The sequence below is a fragment of the Gigantopelta aegis genome, chromosome 6 (assembly GCF_016097555.1).
Source record: "Gigantopelta aegis isolate Gae_Host chromosome 6, Gae_host_genome, whole genome shotgun sequence".
NCBI classification, from domain to species: domain Eukaryota; kingdom Metazoa; phylum Mollusca; class Gastropoda; order Neomphalida; family Peltospiridae; genus Gigantopelta; species Gigantopelta aegis.
In genome coordinates, this window is record NC_054704.1 from 93,911,257 (window position 1) to 93,937,491 (window position 26,235).

Genomic DNA, 26,235 nt, shown 5'->3' on the forward strand with positions numbered 1-26,235 from the left:
TTACTTTGACATTTCTACATTGCATGCTTGGGGACCTGTTTTTCACGGAGTCGGCAAAAGGCTTACACAGTGGTGGCCAATGTGATTTGATTTACTTCGCCGCTTCCGTGCCGTTAACACTGATGTTAAACTCGCCCGCCTGTTATGCGATTATCCTTCCAAACGTACGCGTGATTACTTGGACATCGTTGATCACTTTCGAAACAAGAGTCACAACAAAACGCGGTTAGTGTCTTTGGCGTTATTCACAATATAGACCTTGACAGTCTTGCGGTTTATGGCTTCACATTTGACGTTATGTGTAAATGTTCTGAAGGATAGCTATTGTGATAGAAGATAAAATATATCCGCACAGTTAACGAAGAACATTAGTTATTTAGTAGTTAATCATTTTATGACAAACAACGTTCACATTCAATGTCTTCTGAATGCACATATTATTTTCAAAGGTTATACATCTTAGAAACGTGGCACCCTATGGCCAACGAATGAATGAATGAATGAATGGATATATGAATAAAGAAATAAGTGAAGGTACGAATGAATGAGTGAATGAATAAATGACACTAACAAGCAAGAAAAAGTCAATAGGTTGGTAGATGCATTTATAGACAACATGAGAAACAAAACACATAGATAATTAATTATATAGACATACATGTACACATGTGCACATACGCACATACGCAAAAAGACAAACCTATAGACAGACATATAGATAATTAGATAGATAGATAGATAGATAGATAGACAGACAGAGATATAGACAGACAGACAGACAACCAGCCAGATAGGCAGGCAGGCAGATATACAGACATGCCGAAAAACATATATACATACAGACAGACAGACAGATATACATAGATAAATAGCGAGACAGATCAACAGAGAGATTGATGAAACATTGTCAATGCAGAAATCGCCTGTACAGTTTTATACAGTCCAGTCAGTAACACCACCTACTAGCGGGGTATTTGTAAGCATGCTCCCCACTGGTTGTTGTATTTGTAAGCATGCTCCCCACTGGTTGTTGTATTTGTAAGCATGCTCCCCACTGGTTGTTGTATTTCTAAGCATGCTCCCCACTGGTTGTTGTATTTGTAAACATGCTCCCCACTGGTTGTTGTATTTGTAAGCATGCTCCCCACTGGTTGTTGTATTTGTAAGCATGCTCCCCACTGGTTGTTGTATCTGTAAGCATGCTCCCCACTGGTTGTTGTATTTGTAAACATGCTCCCCACTGGTTGGTATATTTGTAAACATGCTCCCCACTGGTTGGTGTATTTGTAAACATGCTCCCCACTGGTTGGTGTATTTGTAAACATGCTTCCCAGTGGTTGGTGTATTTGTAAACATGCTCCCCAGTGGTTGGTGTATTTGTAAACATGCTCCCCACTGGTTGGTGTATTTGTAAACAAATATTTACGTTCCACCAGATTAGACACAGACGATTATTCACGATACTAACATCATAAACTAATACGACATGGCAGCCAGTTATTGGTGTTCACCACAGAACAGAACAGAACTGTATTTACTCTCAGGCCGTAAACCACGGCATATGAGGTACATAATACAATTATACATATATTTTGACAAGATGGCAAACGTATAAGTATTTCACATAAATAAATAAATAAACAAATACATATATTTATATATACATACATTAATAAAATACATATCCATATAGGTATTTTAGCCGGGGGACTTAAAGGTATTCATAATAAATTTACAGAAAATTTACAATTTACGGACACCGGTTTTCTTGCTGTTGAAGATATTATAATATTTATATATATATATTAGGTTTTGATTGACAGTATTGTAGTAAGTAAATAATTCTGGATTCTTTAAACAAAATGGGCATTTAAATATATAATGGAACTCGTCTCCGATGTCGTTACTGTTGCTGAGGGGACATATTCTATCATGTAGTGGTATTCGTGTCCATCTACCTGTTTCAATGGGGAGATTATGGTTTGAGAGTCTAAAACGTAATAATGGACACCAATGTTTCTTCTCAAGTGATGTTAAATATCTCTCAAATGTAACATAATATTTTAACAGTTTGTAATTTGAAGCTTTTCCGGAATTATCGATATGACTGTACCATGTTTGTGGAATTGATCTTTAAGTCTTAAAGAAATAAATTCTTTAAAAAGTGTAGCACTTGCAATTCTATTACATTGTGACATCTATATATATGTACAACCAATGTTATCCAATACTGATTTTACAAAGTCTATTCATTTATGTTTGTAAATATTATTATTGCCATTCAACAACAATCTATAAACAAATAATGATAACTTGGACTGCTTCGCTGTAATTAGTCTGAACCAAAAGGTAATCATGTACAACGGTGTAAAATTCCTCACTGGTAATAGTAGTTTTAAAAATTTATTATACAGTTTATCTATGGAAGCTAAACTTTCGAAATCCCATGTTTCGCATCCGTATAAAAGGACTGGTATAACCATGCAATCAAATAATTTAAGCTGACAGTGAATAGATATATTACAGCGTTTTCTTTTTTTGACAATGAAGTACATAGCTTTATGTGCTTGTTCGTACAACATTTTTCTTGCATTAGTAAATTTATTTAATTTATGGAATACAACACCAAGGTATTTATAAGTATCAACTTTATCAAGTCTAGACTTTCCCAAATACAACATTTTGTTGTAGTCCTTCTTGTTGCCACTAAAAATTTAAACTTTTGTCTTTTTACAATTGACAGTTAGTTTCCATTCTGTACAATATGAATTAAAATTATTTAGTAATGTCTGCATATCTTCAAAATTATCTGCGAAAAGCGCTGTGTCGTCTGCATAGAGTAAGACAAAAAGAACAATAGTGTTAATCAAGGTGGCATCTGTGATTAATCCATCTATTTGGATACCATTACATTTATTCTTTATAAAAGTTTCTTCAAGGTCGTTAAGGAACAAGGAGAACAGCAAGGGTGATACATTTTCACCTTGCCTAACACCCACACAGCAAGGAAAATAATTTGTCCGTGCATTATGGGCAGTAACACAAGATTTAATATTATGACTTGGAAACATTTACCATTTATACCGTTTTGTATAAGTTTACACCAGAGACCTATTCGCCATACTGAATCAAATGCTTTGCTAAAATCTATAAATGTGCCTAGCATTGGTTTGTTGTAGTGTTGTGTATAATGTGCTTACTTTTACTCTCAAGAAACAAGGTTTTTGTTGTTTAACGACACCACTAGATCACATTAATTAATTAAAGTAAAACATTTGTTCTGTTTAACGACACCACTAGAGGACATTGATTAATTAAACATCGGTTATTAGATGTCAAACATTTGGTAATTCTGACACATAATCGTCAAAAGAAAGCCGCTACATTGTTCCTAATGCAACAAGGGATCTTTTATATGCACTTACCCACAGACAGGATAGCACTTACCACGGCCTTTAACCATTTGCACTGGTTGGAACGAGAAAAACCTAATCAGTTGAATGGATCCACTGAGGTGGTTCGATCCTGCGACGCAAGAACGTCAGGCGAGCGCTCAACCGACTGAGCTAAATCCCGCCCTTAACATTAAGAAGAAATGTTTCAAGCTCAGTCGGTTGAACACTAGAATCTCATGAAGGTAGCCGATTTCTATATCATCAGAAATATCTCTTCTTCTTTTTTTAATTTAATGACTTCACTAGACCACATGGATTTATTAATAATCTTCTATTGAATGTCGAATGTTTGGTAATTCTGGCATAGTCTTAGAGAGGAAACCCGATAAATTTTTCCACTAGTAGCAAAGGATCTTTTAGATGCACCATCCCACCGTCAGGATAACACTTACCACGACCTTTGATATATTAGTCGTGCTGCATGGCTCGAACGAACGATAACCCAATGGGCCCACCGTCGGGAATCGATCCCACACCGACCTCGCACCAGGAAAGCGCTTTACCAGTGGGCTACGTCAGCCCCTTATTTATTACAAAGTCTGATCTGTAATGTAGGCATGGAGTGTGCTTTTAAGACAAAACCCATCCTCCCATATTCCTACATGTGTTGTGTGTTATTATTGAGCATGCTGTATATGAAAACTAACGAGCATTTCTTATGGCTTTATTAATATAAAACAAGTAGCATTAGTTTATTTAACATAATGACACAAAGGACCATTTTTCTCATGCACGATCAGGGACAGATGGTGTATTTAAAGCAAAACATTTTGCCGAGGAAAAAAGAGAGAGAGAGAGAGAGAGAGAGAGAGAGAGAGAGAGAGAGAGAGAGAGAGAGAGAGAGAGAGAGAGAGAGAGAGAGAGAGAGAGAGAGAGAGAGAGAGAGAGAGAGAGAGAGAGAGAGAGAGAGAGAGAGAGAAAGAGCGAGAAGATAGCGAACGAGAGAGAGAGAAGACAAAGAATGAGAAAGAGAGAATGAGATAAAGAACGAGAGAGAGAGAGAGAGAGAGAGAGAGAGAGAGAGAGAGAGAGAGAGAGAGAGAGAGAGAGAGAGAGAGACGGAGGGAGGGAGGGAGGTTGGAAGGCAAATGCAGTATTCTCAGCATTGAAGTCTAGACTGTTTCTCTGGAAAATATATTTAAATAAGAACAATTCCCTTTGAGCAGGAGGTGGTGTGGACATACAAAGCTTCTCCCCGCACACACGTCTGCCTCGACTATTGCAAATATTCAGACAAACACTGCTTGACTTCAAAGAAATATGAAATTATTTTCACATTATTTCATGACACATAACAAAGATGACTAATATCTGTGTCAAGAGCTTTGTTAACTCCGTATAAACTGGCACAAATCGGCAAATTGTTTCTTTAAAGACCCGCTATGATCTAGCGCTTGTCAGTGTACCATCCTATAAAAACTGGCAAATCGTCCAAGTTCCGTGTTATCGGCAACGAGAAAGTTAGCAGGAATATTTGTGAAAATCATTTGCCAATCGTGTCTGATTCACTCCATTATTTACTTGCCATCACTTATTACTGCTTTCATTTCATGATTGGATGGGGATTATATCCTTTAACGTGATCAAATATGGGGGAAACATAAAGTTTCTTTTTATTCATTAGTCGTATTACATTCACCACAGCCCTGAACGTGGTTGTGGAGTCTCTTTGGAGCTGTTTGAAAAGTAAAACATACAACTGTGTGTAAAATAGTAGGCGCTTTCCTGTTGTTTTTGTTATTTGCTTTTTGTTATTATTAAAAAAAGAATTATGAAAAATCAATATTTATGCACATTCCATTAGAACTCATTAGCTATTTTAGTCTTGAGGCAACTTACAGATGTGTTATTATTCAAGTTGAGGGACAGGTGAATGACAGAAGGTGCGTCCACATGACCATGTTTGCTTTCTAACCCACTATAGACATAACGGTAAACGTCAATAATAATAATGCTGTTGATATAATAACAATATTAATATTAATATAAGCAAAAAAGTCCTAAATTTGTTGCCATTAATAATAAATTGCCGATTAACAGGAAATGTTTTATTTAACGATGTACTCAACACATTTTATTTTATGGTAATATGGCGTTAAGGGCCATCGAATATATATAGAGACGAAACCCGCTGTCGCCACTTCATGGTACATATCACGGCCTTTGTTACACAAGTTGTGGAGCACTGGCTGGAACGAGAAATAGCCCAATGGGTCCACCGACGGGGATCGATCCTAGACCGACCGGACATCAAGCGAACGCTAAACCACTGGGCTACGTGCCGATGAACAGAGACGGGTTTTTTTGCTTAAAATATCAGTAATCATACTAATATTTGTACTAGGTCAAAACAAATTTGTTTAATTTTTTATTTTCTGTTTTATTGGCAATGGTACAGTTTACAAAACATATATTACAAAATACATGGGAAAAGAACAACACAATATACACAAAGCACGTAATTAAATACAAACATCATATGTTAAACATCATAATATTTCCTAATATATTGTTTTGTATATACGAAATTATTGAGACGCCAAATCCAGTTTTAGTCTACTTACAAATATTAGGACGACCAGAAACACATTGGATATAGAAACACCGATGTAACAAACAGACTATGTTTGAGCCCGTGGTTACTCTTGTAACATATCTGTATGAAGGTACAATACATTGAAACCAGAATCTGTAACTTTGAAACGGGGAAATACCATCTAAAAATAGATTAGAGCTCGTCTCCATAACTGTTACTTCTCAGAGGTACACGTATTTTTAGAATTATGGAAAATGCACTATGAGCAGAAATACGCGAAATACGCGAATGTACAGAAATAGATAATCTAAACATAAAATGTAAGTTGAGTCTGATTGTAATGATCAAAAACGGATCTACTAAGCTTAGTAGAACATTTGCAGTAAATTTTAAAAACTATGATCTGTCTCTTTAAAAGATTAAGTTTGTCGGAAACATCTTACAATGGTAGCAAACAATTCGGATCATCGTCTTTAACATGAACCTTAAAACAGGCGTGTGCTAGATCAGGGCTCGAAAGAGCGGACCACGAAAAGAAGTCTATTTTTACACCTGACAGAAGAAATAGAAATTCACCAACTGGAATCATTAAAAAAATCAAAGATAATTTTTCAAGATTGACATGTATGTATGATTGTCTCATTGTGGTTGTTATTAATTGCGTAATGCTCTAAAGTACAGTTCAGAGGTCCTAATGTGTTCACACAGTATCCCAAACCCTTGCCTCGCTCCGTGCAGTCTTATTTCGAGCAGGCCATGTTTATTTTGACATATTATTAAAAAAAACCCAAACATATTTTACTTCTTATTTGGAGTCCTGCAATATGCGCTCAACTCCGTTGCCCTGACATGGTGCCCAACTGTCGTTCTTTATTGGTTCATAATTGAAAATATCTGCTTTCCATGTTTTCTTTATTAGTTAATAACTGACAAACCCTAACAACGTCGTCGTTACAAGAAACCTTGTCACTCTAGTCTCATCGAGTGTATTGTCAGAATTTGTGCATAGTAGCGCATAGACTAAAGATCTGAGTACGGTAATTAAAACTGAATGGACAAAGACATTGAGGTGAACACAATTCTCCAAGAATACATCAGTCTAATAAAATATATCACTCAAAACAATAACAGCAAATAATGACTGCAACCCAAACCGTCAAACCATAGTGTTTGATGTTGACACTACTGACGTTCAGTTCAATACCGCATTACAACGTTGTAGTACACACAGCTATTACTATGCTAGTTGTAATGTATGTCTGATAATAATAAAACTATATAATTTGTATATTCTTCTATAATTAGTCAGAATATAAAGCCTCTTTGTAGCCCTTGTATATTGTACATATTTAAAATGTATGTTGTTAAGCCTCCTTGTAACGCTTTATACTGGTATGAACTAGTGATAACACTATTATGTAACATCAATGAGTGGAGTTTGGACGGTCTGGGTGCACCAATTAACAAGTGTGTGCCAAGTATTGTGGTCGAGAAATGCAGTGAAACCAACACACCCGACAGCCGATACATGACATTGATAAGGCTTACCAAAGTAAGTGTTCTTTAGAGACATGCATAACCACCATCTGTTTAAAAGTATAAAGATGAAGATGATCCAAGAGAGACACCGCCTGCTACCGATTTGATCGGGCTGCTGGTGCTCCCTTGCACCTGCCAGTGCAGGCGGTCCCTCCTCTCCCCCCCCCCACCTTTCCTGTCATGGACGGAAGAGCCGGCCAAGGCCGACTCTTGTGTCCCACGACAGGCGTGCGCTACAACAGCTTGTTCTGAATGTGCACGTAAAACCCTATGACATGACATGACATGACATGACAAGAGAGACACTCCGTGTAACCGACGTTAAGTGCTGTTACCACCAAAAAGCTGAGAGAAAGAATATTGTTCTGCAACCTAGAATATTGAATATTCAAACCCTACCTGTCTTCAATAGGACCGTATCCAAGGGATTTGAGCCTGTGACGTTGAAAACGTGCATTATTCAAGAAATGAACTTTGAACGCAAGAGACCCGTCAAATAGTAACGGCATATACCTATATGATATGCTAAAAGATTGAAGAAAGTCGTTGAACATTCAAACCCTACCTGTCTACAATGGACCGTATCCAGGGGATTTGAGCCTGTGACGTTGAAAACGTGCATTATCCAAGAAATGAACTTTGAACCGAGATATCCAATATATGTAAGTGTTACCAAAGAGGCTATAGTATAAATGTAATTGCACTGAGATGCAATGTCACATGTGTGACTGTTAACTGTTATAATTAAATAATATTGTTACACGTTGATACTTGTTTGTTTTGACTTTATTGAAAGATAAAAGTGATTGATTGTTATACTTTACATTTATCTAATTCCCAGTATTACTGGGTGGGGGGCTCGTGAGACGAAAAATAACTATATTTGCTAGTGTTATTCCTTTCTGTTATAATTCCGTAATATAGTGGTAAATTAAAATTTAATAGTTTCTACACTTCCAGGTGTTTTTTATTTGTTTCCATCAGTATATAAAAAAACCCCTATTTCAAATACTTCAAGGACGATGTATTGATAATCTATGTGGTTTTTCAATACACTGCGTTGCCATGCAGTAAGATTGTAAATACGATTAAACATATGAACATGGAATAAATATTCTGGACTGATATTTAGTACATTTAATGCTTTTGGTTTGTAGAATTAAATTGAATATTAGCACTTACTTTGAAAATTACAAATAAATAAATGTAACTCAGTTAAAAAGGAACATATGTGACTAATACATACATAAATTATATTTTATCAATGGTATTCAAAGACGTATACTTTTTTCTAATTAAGAGTCATACTAGTATTTCTCAATAATTTACGCAGCTTTGACGTGATATGACATTAAAAAGATTCAATTTCAGAAATACACGACATTAAATGTGTTTTTTTGTGCAGTCATATGAATATTGGGAATATTAATATACTGAACTCCAGTGAAAACGCACCATTCAGTTTTCAGTTATTGCCGTAAAAGACAATAACGGTAACCCTAACCCTTGTATACAATTCATAGGTTATTTACCGTCTATCAGAATTCATCCAGTTATATTAAATCAATTAAAATTATTTTTTTATTGTCATATTCTTTTTGCCACTACAAATCTGAATGTTTAAATAAAGTTTGTTTTGATTACCGACACCACTAGAGCACATTGATTTATTAATCATTTGGTCATTTGGCATATGAAATAAACGGGAAACCCGCTACATTTTTCCATTAGTAGCAAGGGATCTTTTATAGACAGGATAGCACATTTCCACGGTCTTTGATAAACCAGTCGTAGTGCGCTGGTTAGAACGAGAAATAGCCCAATAGGTCCACGTACGGGGATCGATCCTAGACCTACCGCGTATCAGGCGATCTGCGTTCCGCTACAAATCTCACTAGTGCGTTTTCAATGTAGTTCAGTATATTTCTGGACCACATCAAGTTATAATAATTACACATTAATTTTTACTATAATAAAATTTCCATTATATTCATTACAACATAACGTCATCCCATTGGTTATTCTCGATGAACGTAAAACTTACGTCATCAGGGAACGTCATATCTGATGACGTCATTTTATATAGCCTAGGCAAATAGTCTTATTGAGCGTTATTGTTTATGAACCAAAATAATTCAAAATAAAGTATAAACTTTTAGTGTTAGTATTAGCAAGTATGATTCAAATTTAATTATAAGTATTGTCTGTTATTTCTTTTACGTTCATCTGTGTATGAATAAAAAATAATCATCCTCAAACTTATGTGAGAACGGCTTCGCCGGTTTACGCACTTTGCGGATTATTTTTTTTGTTTATTGTTCCTACCCCGATTAATATAAATGAAATAACAGACAATCCTTAAATGATGTTATGTTATATGTTGTATTGGTATTATGTTGACAAATGGTCGACATAACGCATTGGAACTTAAACTACTCGTGTCTCACATAAAGGGTATGAGACATCGTTCAACTTTAGCCCATGCGTTTTTCTTAATAACCGACATGCCAGTGGATCTCGATGTTCGTTTACAACAGCGCCAAGCCAAATTGCTTTATCACATTTGCAATTTGCCTCCTCGTAAAGCACGAAAATTGCTATGACAATACAAAGTAGTTGCCAGTAGTTTGTGATTTATTGTCCTGTTTATACGGAATTATGTCGATACAATTGGCATGCTGGGATTTGAAATGGGGGTGACGAAACAGTTAGTGTGGGTGTTTGGCAGGGGACGTGCGTGTCTGCGGTTAGGAGTCAACGTGCGCAATTCGCGAAACACGCACCATGTGCCGTAAAAATTGCTAACAATTAAGAAACTTCGAATCATGCTGGAATTCAGTAATAAGAGACGGATGGGACGTTATGTAGAAATAGCAAGTAAAATGTAGCTTCACATCTTTCGTGATTACCCCGGATCGACGGTTTCTAGAGAACCCTGGCAATCAGGAAGTCGATATTTCTGCATAAAGCATACATAAAGCGTGTTATCTGCTGGTTTATTTGCTAACATTTACTTTGTCAGCTGCTGCCATGACTGCCAATACGTCTTAATTTACTTGATGCTTGTTGTTTTTTTCATTTTGATTTATTTTCCTTCTTATTATCTTTGGAATATTCAAACCTGCTGCTCTGAGGACACATATCTGTTGACTGCCTGTCAAGGACCATTCAATGGTTACTGTAAAATACTTTATTATCGTGGGAAGTGGGACGTAGCAAAGTGATAAAGCGCTCGCTTGATGCGCAGTCGGTCTGGGATCGATCCCCGTCGGTGGACCTATTGGGCTATTTCTCGTTCCAACCAATGATACACATCTGGTATATCAAAGACCGTGGTATGTACTATCCTGTCTGTGAGATGGTGTATATAAAAGATCCCTTGCTACAAATGGAAAAAAATATAGTGGATTTTCTGTCTAAGACCATGTGTCAGAATAACCAAATGTATGACATCCAACAGACGATGACTAAAAATCAATGTGTTATAGTTGTTTCGTTAAACAAAACAAATTTTAATTTTAATTTCGCGTTTTTCTCCCGTGAATAAAATTCGTGAAAATTAAATTCACCCGAAAATAAAGGCTGACGAACATTGGACGAAAAAAGGTTGTAGCCTCACACAACCAGCTTTCATTAGTTTCCTACGAAGCTAGTAGTAACAACACGACACTTAAACATTTAAACCAAGAAATCGATGTGTAAGTACATACATGATAATAATCAATATTAACACTGAAGTTTTTTTTGTATGGTTTTCTTTCATAAAAGTGCTAGCCAAGAGTTCATCGGATAAAAGCAATACACGTGTTAAACATTGGAAGTAAACATCCATTATCACAGTATGTTAAAAATGTGAAAATTAAAAAACCCGACAATAATACTACTCTTAGTATACTGAGTAAAATTAAAAACTTCACAAGCTAAAATTTGAATAAAGTCAATGAGCGATGAAAGCAGGTAATGACAATGTCTACACTCCATTCGAAGCCCATCACAGCCCACGTGACCCGATCCATAGCACGTGCATAGCACCATTGAAGCAAAAGTGGCTTTGCACGTGCCACTGGTCACGTGACTATAATAGCACACGTGATTTCATCGTTACTTGCTCATAGTAGTCTGACACAACGAAACAACACATTAAAACGATATTTGTTAAGACCTGTTTCGATGCCACGCCTCACAAATGTGAAGCGTGAACGTGCCGTCGGCATGTTGCACGCGGGAACGTTAGTAGCTGACGTTGCAAGGGCGTTAGGTTGCAGTCAACGGGCAATTTATGATCTGCGGACACTACTACAACAAACGGGCACCACAGCTGATTGCCTCCGACCGGGTAGACCACGTGTGACGTCATAGGCAGATGGCCGTCATATTGTGTTATGTCACCTCCGCAACCGCTTCATGACAGCTACAGCAACCAGTAATGCACTTTTCAGACATCAGGTGTCCTCGCAAACGATCCGAAATCGGCTGCGAACCACTCACCTCCACACAGTTCCCATATGTTGGACCCATTTTGACCCAATTTAATCCACGTCAACGTCAACTGTGGGTACAACGCCACTTGCGATGGACTGGGAATGGAATAGAGTCATGTTTAGCGATGAATCAAGATTCACACTGCGATTTGCGGATGGCAGGCAGAGGGTTTGGAGACGACGTAGTGAACGTCACGTTCAGTGTTGTGTTAGTGAAGTTAACAGATTCGGAGGCGGTAATGGTTTGGGGTGCTTTCTGTGAAAATGGAGGTTCTCGACTTCTAGCCATACGTGGCAACCTCAACGTTGCTGTATCCCACGACCAGGTGCTGGCCCAGGAACTTGTGCCCTTTATGGCAGCTCATAGTCCAGGCCTGATCTTTCAGCATGACAACGCCAGACCCCACACGGCCATCTTGATAAGGGATTACCTGAAGAACGCGAACATCAATGTCATGGATTGGCCTTCAAGGTCGCCCGACCTGAATCCCATCGAGCACGTCTGGGATGTGCTGGGAAGACGCCTGCACACTCTCAGAAACCCTCCATAGACTTTACAGGAACTTGGTGCCTCATTAGTTGAACAATGGCGCCGTATCCCTAATGCAGTGTTTACACGTATCAAGCAGTCAGTGAGTTGTGTGTACACATGGAGGGCATACGCGCTACTGAACCTGTGATTTCATCTGACGACTCTGCTTGTGAATTATCATTTTGACTGTTTGTGGTTTTGACGAATACTGTGGGCGCAGCAAACAGATTTTATTACTCAACATTTATTCCTATTCTCTCTTTGGACGTCATACTATAACCTTATTTAACACGTTCTTCTGTCATATTTACTTTGACTCAGTATACACATATCGTCTTCACCCTAAAGGTTTTGCTTTGATGGTCAAACACAAACCGTATTGATCTAGTATTTTGACGGTAATAAATAAACTTGAGCTATCACTGAGCCGTAAAATTTCGTTTTCTTTTCGGGTCCGGTTTTTTAAATAAAAAATTTGTAAATTACGAAAAAGTGCACGCATTTACCTCATGTGACGTAAGCTTACGGTATTACATTATAAACAATAAACGGCTTCATAAGGTTCAACATTATTGATATATTGTTACTTCATTTTAAATTGTTTTAAATTTTATTTTATTTTATTACATGTTACATGCTAGTAAATATTACATGTAGTAGGTTGTGATACACAATTCGGTATAGTCGCCTCACAGAGGCGTAGCGTGGTCTGAACCGGAGGAGGGGAGAGCGTTCGAATATGAACCTAGCAGACCTCTTTTATGTACATTTTGCCTGGGCACCTACATAAATGGCCTAATATTACACTGGGAAAATGTTTTCGCCTCAACGGAGAGTTTCGTTCAAACCGCCGAACTCTCCCCACCCCAGCCTACGTCCCTGCCTTTTCTTTCATTCTTTTAAATAATTTTCGTACTTATATCCAATTAAGGTTCAAGCAGGCTGTCCTGGGCTCACCTCAGCTATCTGGGCTGTCTGTCCAGGACAGTGGGTTAGTTGTTAATGATTAGTGACAGAAAATAGAATGTAGTGGTCTTACACCTACCCACTGAGTCGTTAAAACTCGCCCTGGGCTGGAGCTGGTACCGGGCTGCGAACCCTGTGTCTACCAGTCTTATGTTCGATTGCTTAACCACGACACTACCCATTTGACTCTGCATTGTGCAGAGATACGGCCTTGATAATATATTAGTATTTTGTCGTTCAGATTTATAGTAATTCGTGAGTGCTTGCCATCACAACTATATATATTCCACTGAGCTCTGTCCTGTTATGGTTTCCATTTATTAAACCTGACCGGCCTCGGTGTCGTCGTGGTTAGGCCACCGGACTACAGGCTGGTAGGTAATGGGTTCGGATCCCAGTCGAGGCATGGGATTTTTAATCCAGATACAGACTCCAAACCCTGAGTGAGTGCCCCGCAAGGCTCAATCGGTAGGTGTAAACCACTGGCACCAACCAGTGATCCATAACTGGTTCAACAAAGGCCATGGTTTGTGCTATCCTGCCTGTGGGAAGCGAAAATAAAAGATCCCTTTCTGCTAATGGTTCCAATTAATTAAGTTCGAGGTACCGAACTTTTGATTCGTACTTGAGTGTGTATCCAATTAGTAAAAATGTTCAAGCATTTGCTGTAGTACCACCGTGTCTCACTAAAATCAGCTATCTGGGCTGAGCCATGAAAGGTACCATTTTCTGCAGTTAATACTTTGTAGGGGTTGTAGTACTGATATTTATGGGTCACAGTTTGGTGTATATTGCATATAGTGTTTTTAAACACACGTTAACATGGTCGCCTATGGGATTTGAATTGGTATAGTCCAACCTATAGCAATATTCAGTGCAATAATAAAAAAGATTATGATTTTTGTGTTTAATTACACCTACCCACTGAGTCCATGCAAGTTCACAATGACCTTGACCTTGACAATAATTACTGCCCATGGGAGTTTGAACAAAAATTAGCACTGGAAAAGTTGGTACCTATACAGGAATGTTCTTATTTACATGCGAACCCTGCTCTTAAATATGTCTAGGCAGTCTGAACTTAGATTTTAATAGCAATTATTTTTATATTAAAAAAACAACATGTTATTGGGATAATGTCTTTAACTTCTATAAACATAGTTAATGTTTCATGTGTGTACTTCTGATAGCTTAACTTTTTTAAAGACCTTGATTTTTATTGTCCTTTTGGCATATTTATAGGGTGCTAAGTCATATTTTAGACAAATTAGTTTTAGGGGAAATTTTTTTTTTACTTTGAAGAATTTTTTTACCAAAGCCACACTACCTTCATTTGCTTGTTAAACTATCTTTAGGTCTCCAGATTCTTTTTTTAAAATAATCACTTAGTTTGCTCCCATGAGATATACTAGATTTGGAACCAATTGATTTGATTATCTACCTTGGTGTAATTTGATGATTAGTATTTATTATCCAATGTTAATAGCTAAATGATATGCTGGATTACGTTGTAGGAATACATCCAATATACATATTGTATTGATATTAGAAAATAATGCAATCGGGTAATTATGACTTAAAAACAGGTTTTTTTAGTAATGAATCAAAAATTGCGAAAGCTGCATGATAATTCCAGATATTACAAATTTTTTAAAACCTCCAACTACAGTAGGGTATACATAAAATATAATCAGGAATATGGTGGCTGCCAATGGTTTTGATGGTCCAATTTGAAAATCTGCATAGCTGATGGATTTGAAATTATGCACATGGTAACTTGAAGATGCCCACACTCAGCATACAGGATTTTCCTCAACAGTGATGTCGTTAAGTGGTTTCATACAGATGCCATATTTCTTTGATGTGCCTATTGAGGTCTTCATAATCTGGGGGTCAGTCAAGAATGGAATAAGTTTAAGGAGTTGAGGTACTCTGAATAGCCATGCTGTCTCTACATATATAGCTGAGCACAGGCTGACAATAAATATCTTCAGGAGTATTATGGGACATTCGGATACAAAATACATGTGTTTTGTGAGGTGTACATTAAATTAGGTTCACTGTAGAAACAACAGTTTCAGTGAGGTTGTCAGTTTATGTCAGAAGACACCAGATCCTGGTTGTCATAAAAACACATGATTCACCACCTTTTGAAACATGTATGTTATCAGTATAGGTTGCACTATACCAAAATTTCCGGCTGGGTCGAAGTTCGAGGTGTACCGAACTTTTGATAGAGAAGTTAACACCACAAGTCCTGTGATTGGTTATAAATGTGCTCAATAGTTTCATCTGGGCTAAAAATGTATGCAATTTTATTTGATGTAGTACCACCGGCACCAACATGTATGGGGTGATACTAAAATTTTGTGCGAAACTAACTCTGGTTCAAAATGAGCAAAGGCCATTTTCTGCAGTTTGTGCTAGTCCTGCCTGTGGGAAGCGAAAATAAAAGATCCCTTTCTGCTAATCGGAAAGAGTAGCCCATGTAGTGGCGACAGAGGGTTTCCTCTCAAAATCTGTGTGGTCCTTAACCATATGTCTGACGCCATATAACCGTAAATAAAATGTGTTGAGTGCGTCATTAAATAGAACATTTCTTTCTTTCTTTCCATTTATTAAACCAGTCTTAGGAGTGGCAGTCCTCCTACAGCAGCGCAAAAACATGTGACGACTTGTAAACCACTAGAGTGGCAGTCCTCATATAGACGAGCCACCTCATTGTGATTCTTAAATGACGTCACGACTGCTTTAAACATTCCTTTGACTCTTTGTGCAGAGGTATGGTTTTGATTACGGAACAAGGTTTTGTCGTTCATATTACAAGTTCTTAATTTAACTATCTATTTTGCAAACACAGTTTTTAGTCGTTGTGTTGTTTGCAGGAGCTCAGGATAGTTACGTACCACGGTGACTTGGGTTAGTGACTTGGGTTAGTGGCTTGGGTTAGTGAATTTAACGTTTGCTCAAGACATCAACTTCATTATAGTTCAGCAGTAATTATTATTAAACTAATTAACACTGTTAATAATATATTATTATTATTATTATTATTATTATTATTATTATTGAAATAACAAAGCACTGATTGCTGAAGATGACAGATGCCTGGTTTTAGCAACTCTTCGTTGTTGAAGATACACACACGGCAAGACTATAGATACGTAGATAATCTAATTCAATTTTTATAATGCTATTTCCAAACGCAAAAATACTAATCATAATAATTTTCATATGCGCCATTCTTCCGGAATAACATGTCCAGTTAATAACCAAAAATAATGAAGACCACACGTCTCTGTCACTATCCATTAGTAAGCTTATTTCAGAAATTTCTTAGAAATGATTGACTGGGAAAGAATTTCTGTGGTATAATGGATTGAAAACAATGTCGTCGACGTGTATCGAGCCTCGGGGCTGGAACCACAGTTAATTCTAATCTGTCAATAAGATTCTAAATATTTGCTGCAAGAACGTAAACACCATTCATCAACAAGATCATTTTTTTAAAAGTTCACGGAAACTATCATGCAGCGTTTCAAGGCGACATGGAATCGTAACCTAAATATAAAATCAATCGGATTCAGATCAGGGGATGGAGTTTTTTGTTTGTTGTTTGTTAATGTTTTGTTTTGTCTTTCGTTTTGGTTAGGTTTGGTTTGGTTTGGTTTCGATTCTGTTTTGTTTTATTTTGTTTAGTAAAGCTTTGTTTTGTTTTGTTTTGTTTTATTGGCTGTTTGTTTGTGTGTTTATTGTTGTTGTTTGTTTGTTTGTTTTTATTTGTTTCCTTTTTGTTGTTTTGTTGTCGTTTTGGGGGTTTTGTCTTATATTTGAAATACGTAGAACTAATGGTGAGCTGTTAATAGAAAATATAAGAAGGAAAACGAACCTTGTAGATATTGTGTCATTTTGCAGAGCACATCTCCGTATATCCATAGCTGATAGACTCGTTGTGCGCATGTCATAGGGATGCATATAACAGTTACTGAAATATATAATAAAACATCATTAGCAGTAAGTCACTATATTAGGATAACGTCATCAGTACAATACCCTTATACGTCAAACGATTAACTTTCCATGTGTTTAAACACGAACAGGGTCATCATGCAGTGTACGTTTGTTATATATTCACACAGAATAATTTTGCAATCACGATATCCAATATCAGTGTATAAAGAATCAACAATAAATGTTATAACACAACAATCAATAATAAACTGGATAAAATATGTTTCGTACTCTGGATAAATAATCTACTCGTGAGCACTATTTAAAGCATGTAGCTATTGGCTAAGTTGTTCAGAAAACTCCAACCACCCCCAACCACCCCAACACACACACCACACACCACACACACACACACATACACATACACCACACACACCACACACCACACACACACACCACACACACACACGCCACACACACACACCACACACACCACACACCCACCACGCACACATACACCACACACCCACCACACACACCCACCACACCCACCACACACACACCACACGCACACACACACACCACACACACCACACACACACACCACGCACACCACACACCACACGCACACCACACACACACCACACACACACCACACACACACACACCACACACACATATACACACACCACACACACACCACACACACCACACATACATACACACACACCACACACACACACCACACACACACACCACACACACACACACCACACACATATACACCACACACACACACCACACCACACACACACACACACACCACATACCACACACACACCACACACCCATCACACACACACACCACACACACACACAACACACACACCACACACACACACATACACACATACATACATACACCACACACACACATACACCACACCACACACACACCACACACACATACACATACACCACACACACCACACACATACACATACACAGACACACCACACACATACCACACACACACCACACACACGCACACACACCACACACACACTCACCACACACACACACACACATACACACGCACACACATCACACACACCACACACACACCACACACCACACACACACACCACACACACACACACCACACATGCACCACGCACACACACACACACACACACACACACACACACACACAAAACAAACCCATATGATAAGAAAATTAAGAAGAAAAATAAATAAAAAGAAGACAAAAAAACCCCTAAAAAACAACAACAAAATCGTTGATAATTTCGGTCAAACTGTTTTATTTCAATAGGTAGATTTCACGTATAGAATTTGAAAGGAAGATTTGTAATCCGCATAATTTGCTTTTTCTCCAATAGACACGCTTACAAACGACATTAAAAATGTCCTAATAGGAATGCTGGTAATTTGAAGTATAAACAAACCTAGAACAGTTAGACAGTACCTAATGTAACTGTAAAGGTTAGATAAATTTAACTACAATTTGATAATACCGGACAGATTTTTTTCATTCCTTTCAAATGTCATAGCTTTCTAACCCACGAACAAAAATCTCTCCTAATTATACTAGAGTTTAGGATCCTTAGCCAACCCATCTGTAGTTTACTTAGTTCTACCAAAGATACAGATGAAGATCAAAACCCATTGCTTCGATCAGTTATAGAACACATTAAAAAGATTTTTAAACAATTGAAATAAGTAATATTTCTTGGGATTAGATGATGAATTACACGAGTAAATGAAATCTGGTTGGTTATCATTTAGTGTTGGTATGAATATATAATGAAAACGAATACTGAAAGGTAAAATTGGCATAGACCAGGTTTAATCTGGTGAATACAAGATTGGGGCGCTAGGATACGTTGAAGCCAATTCATTCATGTCAACGTATGTTCGTGTTTATATCCTATTAAGGTTCAAGGACGTTGTCTTGGGCACATACACACCTCAGCTATCTGGCTATCTGTCCAAGACAGTGGATTAGTGGTTAGTTGTTTGCAGTTAGTGAGAAAAATTGGTGTAGTGGTCTTACACCTACCCACTGAGTCGTTAAAACTCACTCTGGGTTGACTATGATTATGAACTACTTTAAAAAGCCACTATACCACTAAGGTTTCAGTCATGTCCATCGCAGATAGCCAGGGACTTGATCCGGGACAGATAGGATCCGGTACCGGGCTGCGAACCCTATATCTTCCAATCTTATGCCCGATGGCTTAACAACGACAACACTGAAGCCGGTAGAAGCCAATGAAATACAGCTTGAAATTTCTATCTATAATGTCTGTTAAGCTAAATGTGGAATACGAACATGCAAGATAAACGTGTAATATCGTTACCTTGATTTTAAGGAACATTATGTTGTTTTGAAAGTATATTAAATGACAAATATTCACAATATGCACCTAATTTTACGAGCCAAGCCAAACGTTGGTGTCTATAATACAGTGTGTGGTACCTCCGATTGAAACTGCTTAGAATATTAATATCTGCACATCTAAACTAGTGTTCGTTCTTTAATACTGAACAACAAAGAAAACCCAAAGATTAATTTAATTTTCCTCAATGTATTTCATATTATTCAGCTTGAATTCCAGTAGTTTTTGTCACTTAAACTTAGTAATGTGTTGTGACCATTTATTATTATTATTATTATTTATTTTTTAAATAATTTTTGCATTTACCATGGTTTGACACCCAAATGCCGATGTATTTTTCGTGCTGAGGTGTCGTGAAACATTCATTCGTTCATTCATTGTGTAACCATTTTAGGCCCATTTTGACATTCTCTTTACCGAATTACTTTTATCATGAAAAACATGTTAAAATATTAGGGATGTAAAAAAATATTCAGTCTAATAATCATGTCTGTAGAAACGTTTTACACGTGAGTCTTTGGTGTTGCCATAGAGGTGGAATCTAGATCAGTCGATGGAGCGTCGCCTCAGGTGTTTGGTTCGAAGGATCGAATCGCGTCGGTTGACCCTTTCTATGATTGTCCCCCCCCCCCCCCCCGTTCAAACCAATTCCCCACGACTGATATATCAAAGGCCGTGGTATGTGTAGTATGCATATAAGAGATCCGTAAATGCAAATAGAAATGTGTAGCGGATTTCCTATGACAATGTGTTAGATTTAGTATTTGTTTTAAAATACTAGTAGCCAATGATTAATAAATCAATATAGCGTCTTTAAACAAAACAAACTAACTTTGATGTTATCTTTTGATGATTTTGCTGGGGTTTTGGAATAACTTTTAGAAATACATTCTAGTAAATCTTCAGAATGTGTGACAATTGAAAACGTTTCAAATGATCCATCCATCTGTAGATGTCGTTTGAAAATGATGGATTGTGTTGTGCAATAACTTTTTGAAATACATTCTAGTAAATCTTCAGAATGTGTTACAATTGAAAACGTTTCAAGTGATCCATCCATCTGTAGATGTCGTTTGAAAATGATGGATTGTGTTGTGCAATAACTTTTAGAAATACATTCTAGTAAATCTTCAGAATGTGTAACAATTGAAAACGTTTCAAGTGATCCATCCATCTGTAGATGTCGTTTGAAAATGATGGATTGTGTTGTGCAATAACTTTTAGAAATACATTCTAGTAAATCTTCAGAATGTGTGACAATTGCAAACGTTTCAACTGATCCATCCATCCGTAGGTGTCGTTTGAAAATGATGGATTGTGTTGTGCAATAACTTTTAGAAATACATTCTAGTAAATCTTCAGAATGTGTGACAATTGAAAACGTTTCAAGTGATCCATCCATCTGTAGATGTCGTTTGAAAATGATGGATTGTGTTGTGCAATAACTTTTAGAAATACATTCTAGTAAATCTTCAGAATGTGTGACAATTGAAAACGTTTCAACTGATTCATCCATCTGTAGATGTCGTTTGAAAATGATGGATTGTGTTGTGCAATAACTTTTAGAAATACATTCTAGTAAATCTTCAGAATGTGTGACAATTGAAAACGTTTCAACTGATCCATCCATCTGTAGATGTCGTTTTTAAATGATGGATTGTGTTGTGCAATAAATTTTAGAAATACATTCTAGTAAATCTTCAGAATGTGTGACAATTGAAAACGTTTCAACTGATCCATCCATCTGTAGGTGTCGTTTGAAAATGATGGATTGTGTTGTGCAATAACTTTTAGAAATACATTCTAGTGAATCTTCAGAATGTGTGACAATTGAAAACATTTCAACTGATCCATCCATCTGTAGATGTCGTTTGAAAATGATGGATTGTGTTGTGCAATAACTTTTAGAAATACATTCTAGTAAATCTTCAGAATGTGTGACAATTGAAAACGTTTCAACTGATCCATCCATCTGTAGATGTCGTTTGAAAATGATGGATTGTGTTGTGCAATAACTTTTAGAAATACATTCTAGTAAATCTTCAGAATGTGTGACAATTGAAAACGTTTCAACTGATCCATCCATCTGTAGGTGTCGTTTGAAAATGATGGATTGTGTTGTGCATAACTTTTAGAAATACATTCTAGTAAATCTTCAGAATGTGTGACAATTGAAAACGTTTCAACTGATCCATCCATCTGTAGGTGTCGTTTGAAAATGATGGATTGTGTTGTGCAATAACTTTTAGAAATACATTCTAGTAAATCTTCAGAATGTGTGACAATTGAAAACGTTTCAACTGATCCATCCATCTGTAGGTGTCGTTTGAAAATGATGGATTGTGTTGTGCAATAACTTTTAGAAATACATTCTAGTGAATCTTCAGAATGTGTGACAATTGGAAACGTTTCAATTGATCCATCCATCTGTAGATGTCGTTTGAAAATGATGGATTGTGTTGTGCAATAACTTTTAGAAATACATTCTAGTAAATCTTCAGAATGTGTGACAATTGAAAACGTTTCAACTGATCCATCCATCTGTAGATGTCGTTTGAAAATGATGGATTGTGTTGTGCAATAACTTTTAGAAATACATTCTAGTAAATCTTCAGAATGTGTGACAATTGAAAACGTTTCAACTGATCCATCCATCTGTAGATGTCGTTTGAAAATGATGGATTGTGTTGTGCCCGATATTATTACAGTCAGAGGGGCGGGACGTAGCCCAATGGCAAAGCGCTCGCTTGATGCCCGTCGGTGGGCCCATTGGGTTATTTCTCGTTCCAGCCAGTGCAGCACGACTGGTATATCAAAGGCCGTGGTATGTGCTAACCTGTCTGTGAGATGGTGCATATAAAAGATAAAAGATCCGTTGCTGCATTAGGAAAAATGTAGCGGGTCTCGTCTGATGACTACGTGTCAAAATTACCAAATGTTTGACATCCAATAGCTGATGATTAATTAATCTATAAGAAACATTATTATGACAGGCAAGAAACTGGATTTTAGACAGAAATACCTTATATAAAGGTCATCTGTCATGGACACGAATGTAATATTCTGTTTATTACCATAAAATGATTCTGCTAAATTAATAAACAGACAGTCCAGTCAATGCTTACAAACTACCAACCTTTCGTTGCCGGCGGAGTAATTTGTATTATTTGTACACTTCTTGAAAACCTGATCACAAGTCGACATGTTCTAAAGGCGCGTCATATTAATAATAACCTCTTTATAATATAATCTCCAGATTAATACAACGTCTTTTTGGTACATTTTATACTTAATTATAATTCCAGTCAGCCACTAATGATTACTCGATATTCAAATGACGTATGGATATGTGACCAGGTGATTTGTTTTAATGAAAATGACGCCAAACGTAAATGACGTAATTATGAATAGCCCTCAGTGGAGACTGTGGAATGTCGTATCAGCCAATCAGAAATAGGTGTACTTTTATGACAGCCAATCGTCAAACGACAAAGGTAAGAGGACATACGATTATGTTATGAGGGAAATCGTACGATAAATATGAACCTTGGTATGCTGTTCCACGTAGATAGTAAAATATAATAGGGCCAAATACCTAAACGTTAAGCTGGAATTGATGGTTTTATCGGAAACGCCATCCCGATTGCGTCACTGCTGTGATACAAATGGCTGACCTGACACTTGAGGAAACTTCATGGAAATCAGTACAGTTCTGTGAAGAGCGGTGTCACCTGTTAAAGGGTGATTCGTACAATCATTGTCTTATTTTGTATTTCTCGCCTTTCCTTCCTCGTCTTTAACCGCCAGAACTGACGGCAAAAGAAGCCAGGTGGAAAGACGAAACGGATGCCATTATATATAATACATTTAGCAGATTGGCGAAAACTAAATGGCATACAAATTGGAGAACTAGTACACTGGGGCAAATTAGGGTAATTTGGACCGACAGTGAAGATGAGTGCGTCCGTGGAACTCTAGTGCAGCAGTTTCATATACTAGCACTGTCACCTTCCACTTTTCAGGAAAAAAATACTTCCATCTCATCTATAATGTTTTTGTATTCGGTGATCCGCATTATTGACATAAATTTAATCGATATTTTCAAATCAGTTCAGGACTTTGTTGCAAGCAATAAACGTTTTGAAAAGTAATTACTGTGTATTATTGTCTTTACATCTCTGTCAACATGGGGATTTTTCTCTCCCCTTTTATGTTTCTCTCTGTACTCCAGTTGTCTGTCAATCTGTTTTATTTTTCTCAGTCAAACATGTCCTAGCGGCCACCTGTAATCAGCGGTCACTTGACGTAAGCGGACACATTTTCCCTACCACTTGCTTAATTATAACGTGGCCAGATGCCCGCTAAATTGGATCCCAAATCGCTAATATATCGGTATTAAGCGGCCACAGATAAATGTTTACTGTTCTATGCCTACTGTGTATAAGAAAGCATATACTCCGAGCTTATATAACAGTGTTGTAATACGTGCGATTGCGTTTTTAACACATATTCAGTGATACAAAAATGGCTACGACTACTATGTACTTTTCATTTGTTCCTCGTGTTTCTACTCAGTTAAGGTTCAATCTCGCTGTCCAGGGCACACATCTCAGCTATTTGTTTGTCCATAGTAATGGGTTAATGATCAGTTGTTAACAAGCGTTTAGTGACAGAGAAGTCGATGTACGAGACTAACACCTTCATCACCGACCCGTTAATAAACTACTGCAGTTGAGAGTCGGTAATGAGACACGAGCCCAGTATCTACCATCCTTAAGCCCCGTAGTTTAAGCACTACAAATCCGCTACCGCGATAAGGTAAGGCAACACACACCGCCACTTCACAGGCTACTACAAGAAAGAAAATCAAATATAATTCCGTTCATTTTATGCTGTTCACATGGAAAGTAAATCTGCTGAACTGACAAGAATAAATCCTAGTTGACATAAAATCAGTAACCCGTCGCAGATTGCAGCAGATGGGAACACAGTCGCGTACGACTGGCGACTGATCTGTCGAAGATCGGAAAAGTTGAAATGTATGGAGACATATCTGTGTTTGATCTGTGGAATGTTATAGATTGCATGGCAACCAGGCTTAAAACAAAGAAAGAAAGAAATGTTTTATTTAACGACGCACTCAACACATTTTATTTACTGTTATATGGCGTCAGCCATATGGTTGAGGACCACACAGATATTGAGCGAGGAAACCCGCAGTCTACTCTTTTCGATTAGCAGCAAGGAATTTTTTATATGCACCATCCCACAGACAGGGTAGTACATACCACGGCCTTTGATATGCCAGTCGTTGTGCACTGGCTTGAACGAACCAGGCTTAAAAACCCATAAATATTAACAACATGCTTTTCACGTGTTTATCATTCATGACCAACGAATTATCTAACACTAACCGTCATTTAAAAAGAGATGTAGAGGAACTGGCCACTACTAGTATACATGCCTTTATATATTCGTAACACCAAATGAAAAACAAGATATTAATTTAATTCTCTTTAATTTATTTAACATAATTCAGTTTGAATTCCATTAGTCTTTGTGACTGTTACAATTATCAATGTCTTGTGATAATGTTACGCTCATTTTGGGATTCGATTTTCTAAATAGTCAGGCCCCATTTTCAAGAAAAACGCTTATTTATCGACGTACGAGCATTTCTTTAGGATTATATATTGTTCTACCCTAATTTAAGAGTACTGAATCCCCAAAAACATATTAGCCATCCGAGAAATTTCGTTTAGGGGGTCAAAATGACAAAATAAAATAGTAGTATACGAAATTAGGATTGTGTTGAAAATATATTGAATTTATGTATAATAGATTGTCACAGACCATGCTTTTATATTTTTTTGTGCGATTATTTCTTTAGGATTGTATCCAGCACACTTTAATAAACAAATTTAAATATGCTGAATCCAAAAACGTGTTGAAAAGCAATGCTAATGTAGGCAAAATAACGAAACCGAAACACGCTTTTCTAGTTGCTTGGATACAACATATTTTTGACACAATAACAATTTTGTAGACGTTAATATTATGACCCCCCCCCCCCCCCCCCCCCCCTAAATGCAATTTTTCACATGGACAACACACTTATTTGTATTCAGCAAACCTATATTACTATAGAAAAAACCCCATCTATGTTTTCAAAAAATGTAGATACACAATTAATATATATACTCTGTCAAAGAAGAAAAGCATCTAGGCTAAATATTCATGGAATTATCTCTTTAATACAAAGTAGCGTAACTTCGTTATTTATGATCGTATTACAGTCAAATTTGACAATATTCTTGCTATGGACTGACAGCGTCACACGAGGGCGCTGAAATCA

The 26,235-nt window shown here is 37.1% G+C and overlaps 1 protein-coding gene across 1 annotated transcript in view; it reads right to left on the minus strand.

Annotated features, from left to right (window-relative positions):
* LOC121373953 (gastrin/cholecystokinin type B receptor-like) overlaps positions 1-26,235 on the minus strand; it is a 98,256-nt gene that overhangs the window by 19,162 nt on the left and 52,859 nt on the right. The window contains exon 2 of the mRNA XM_041500801.1: positions 17,399-17,494. Coding sequence (XP_041356735.1) covers positions 17,399-17,494 — 96 coding nt within the window. The remainder of the gene's footprint in view (positions 1-17,398; positions 17,495-26,235) is intronic.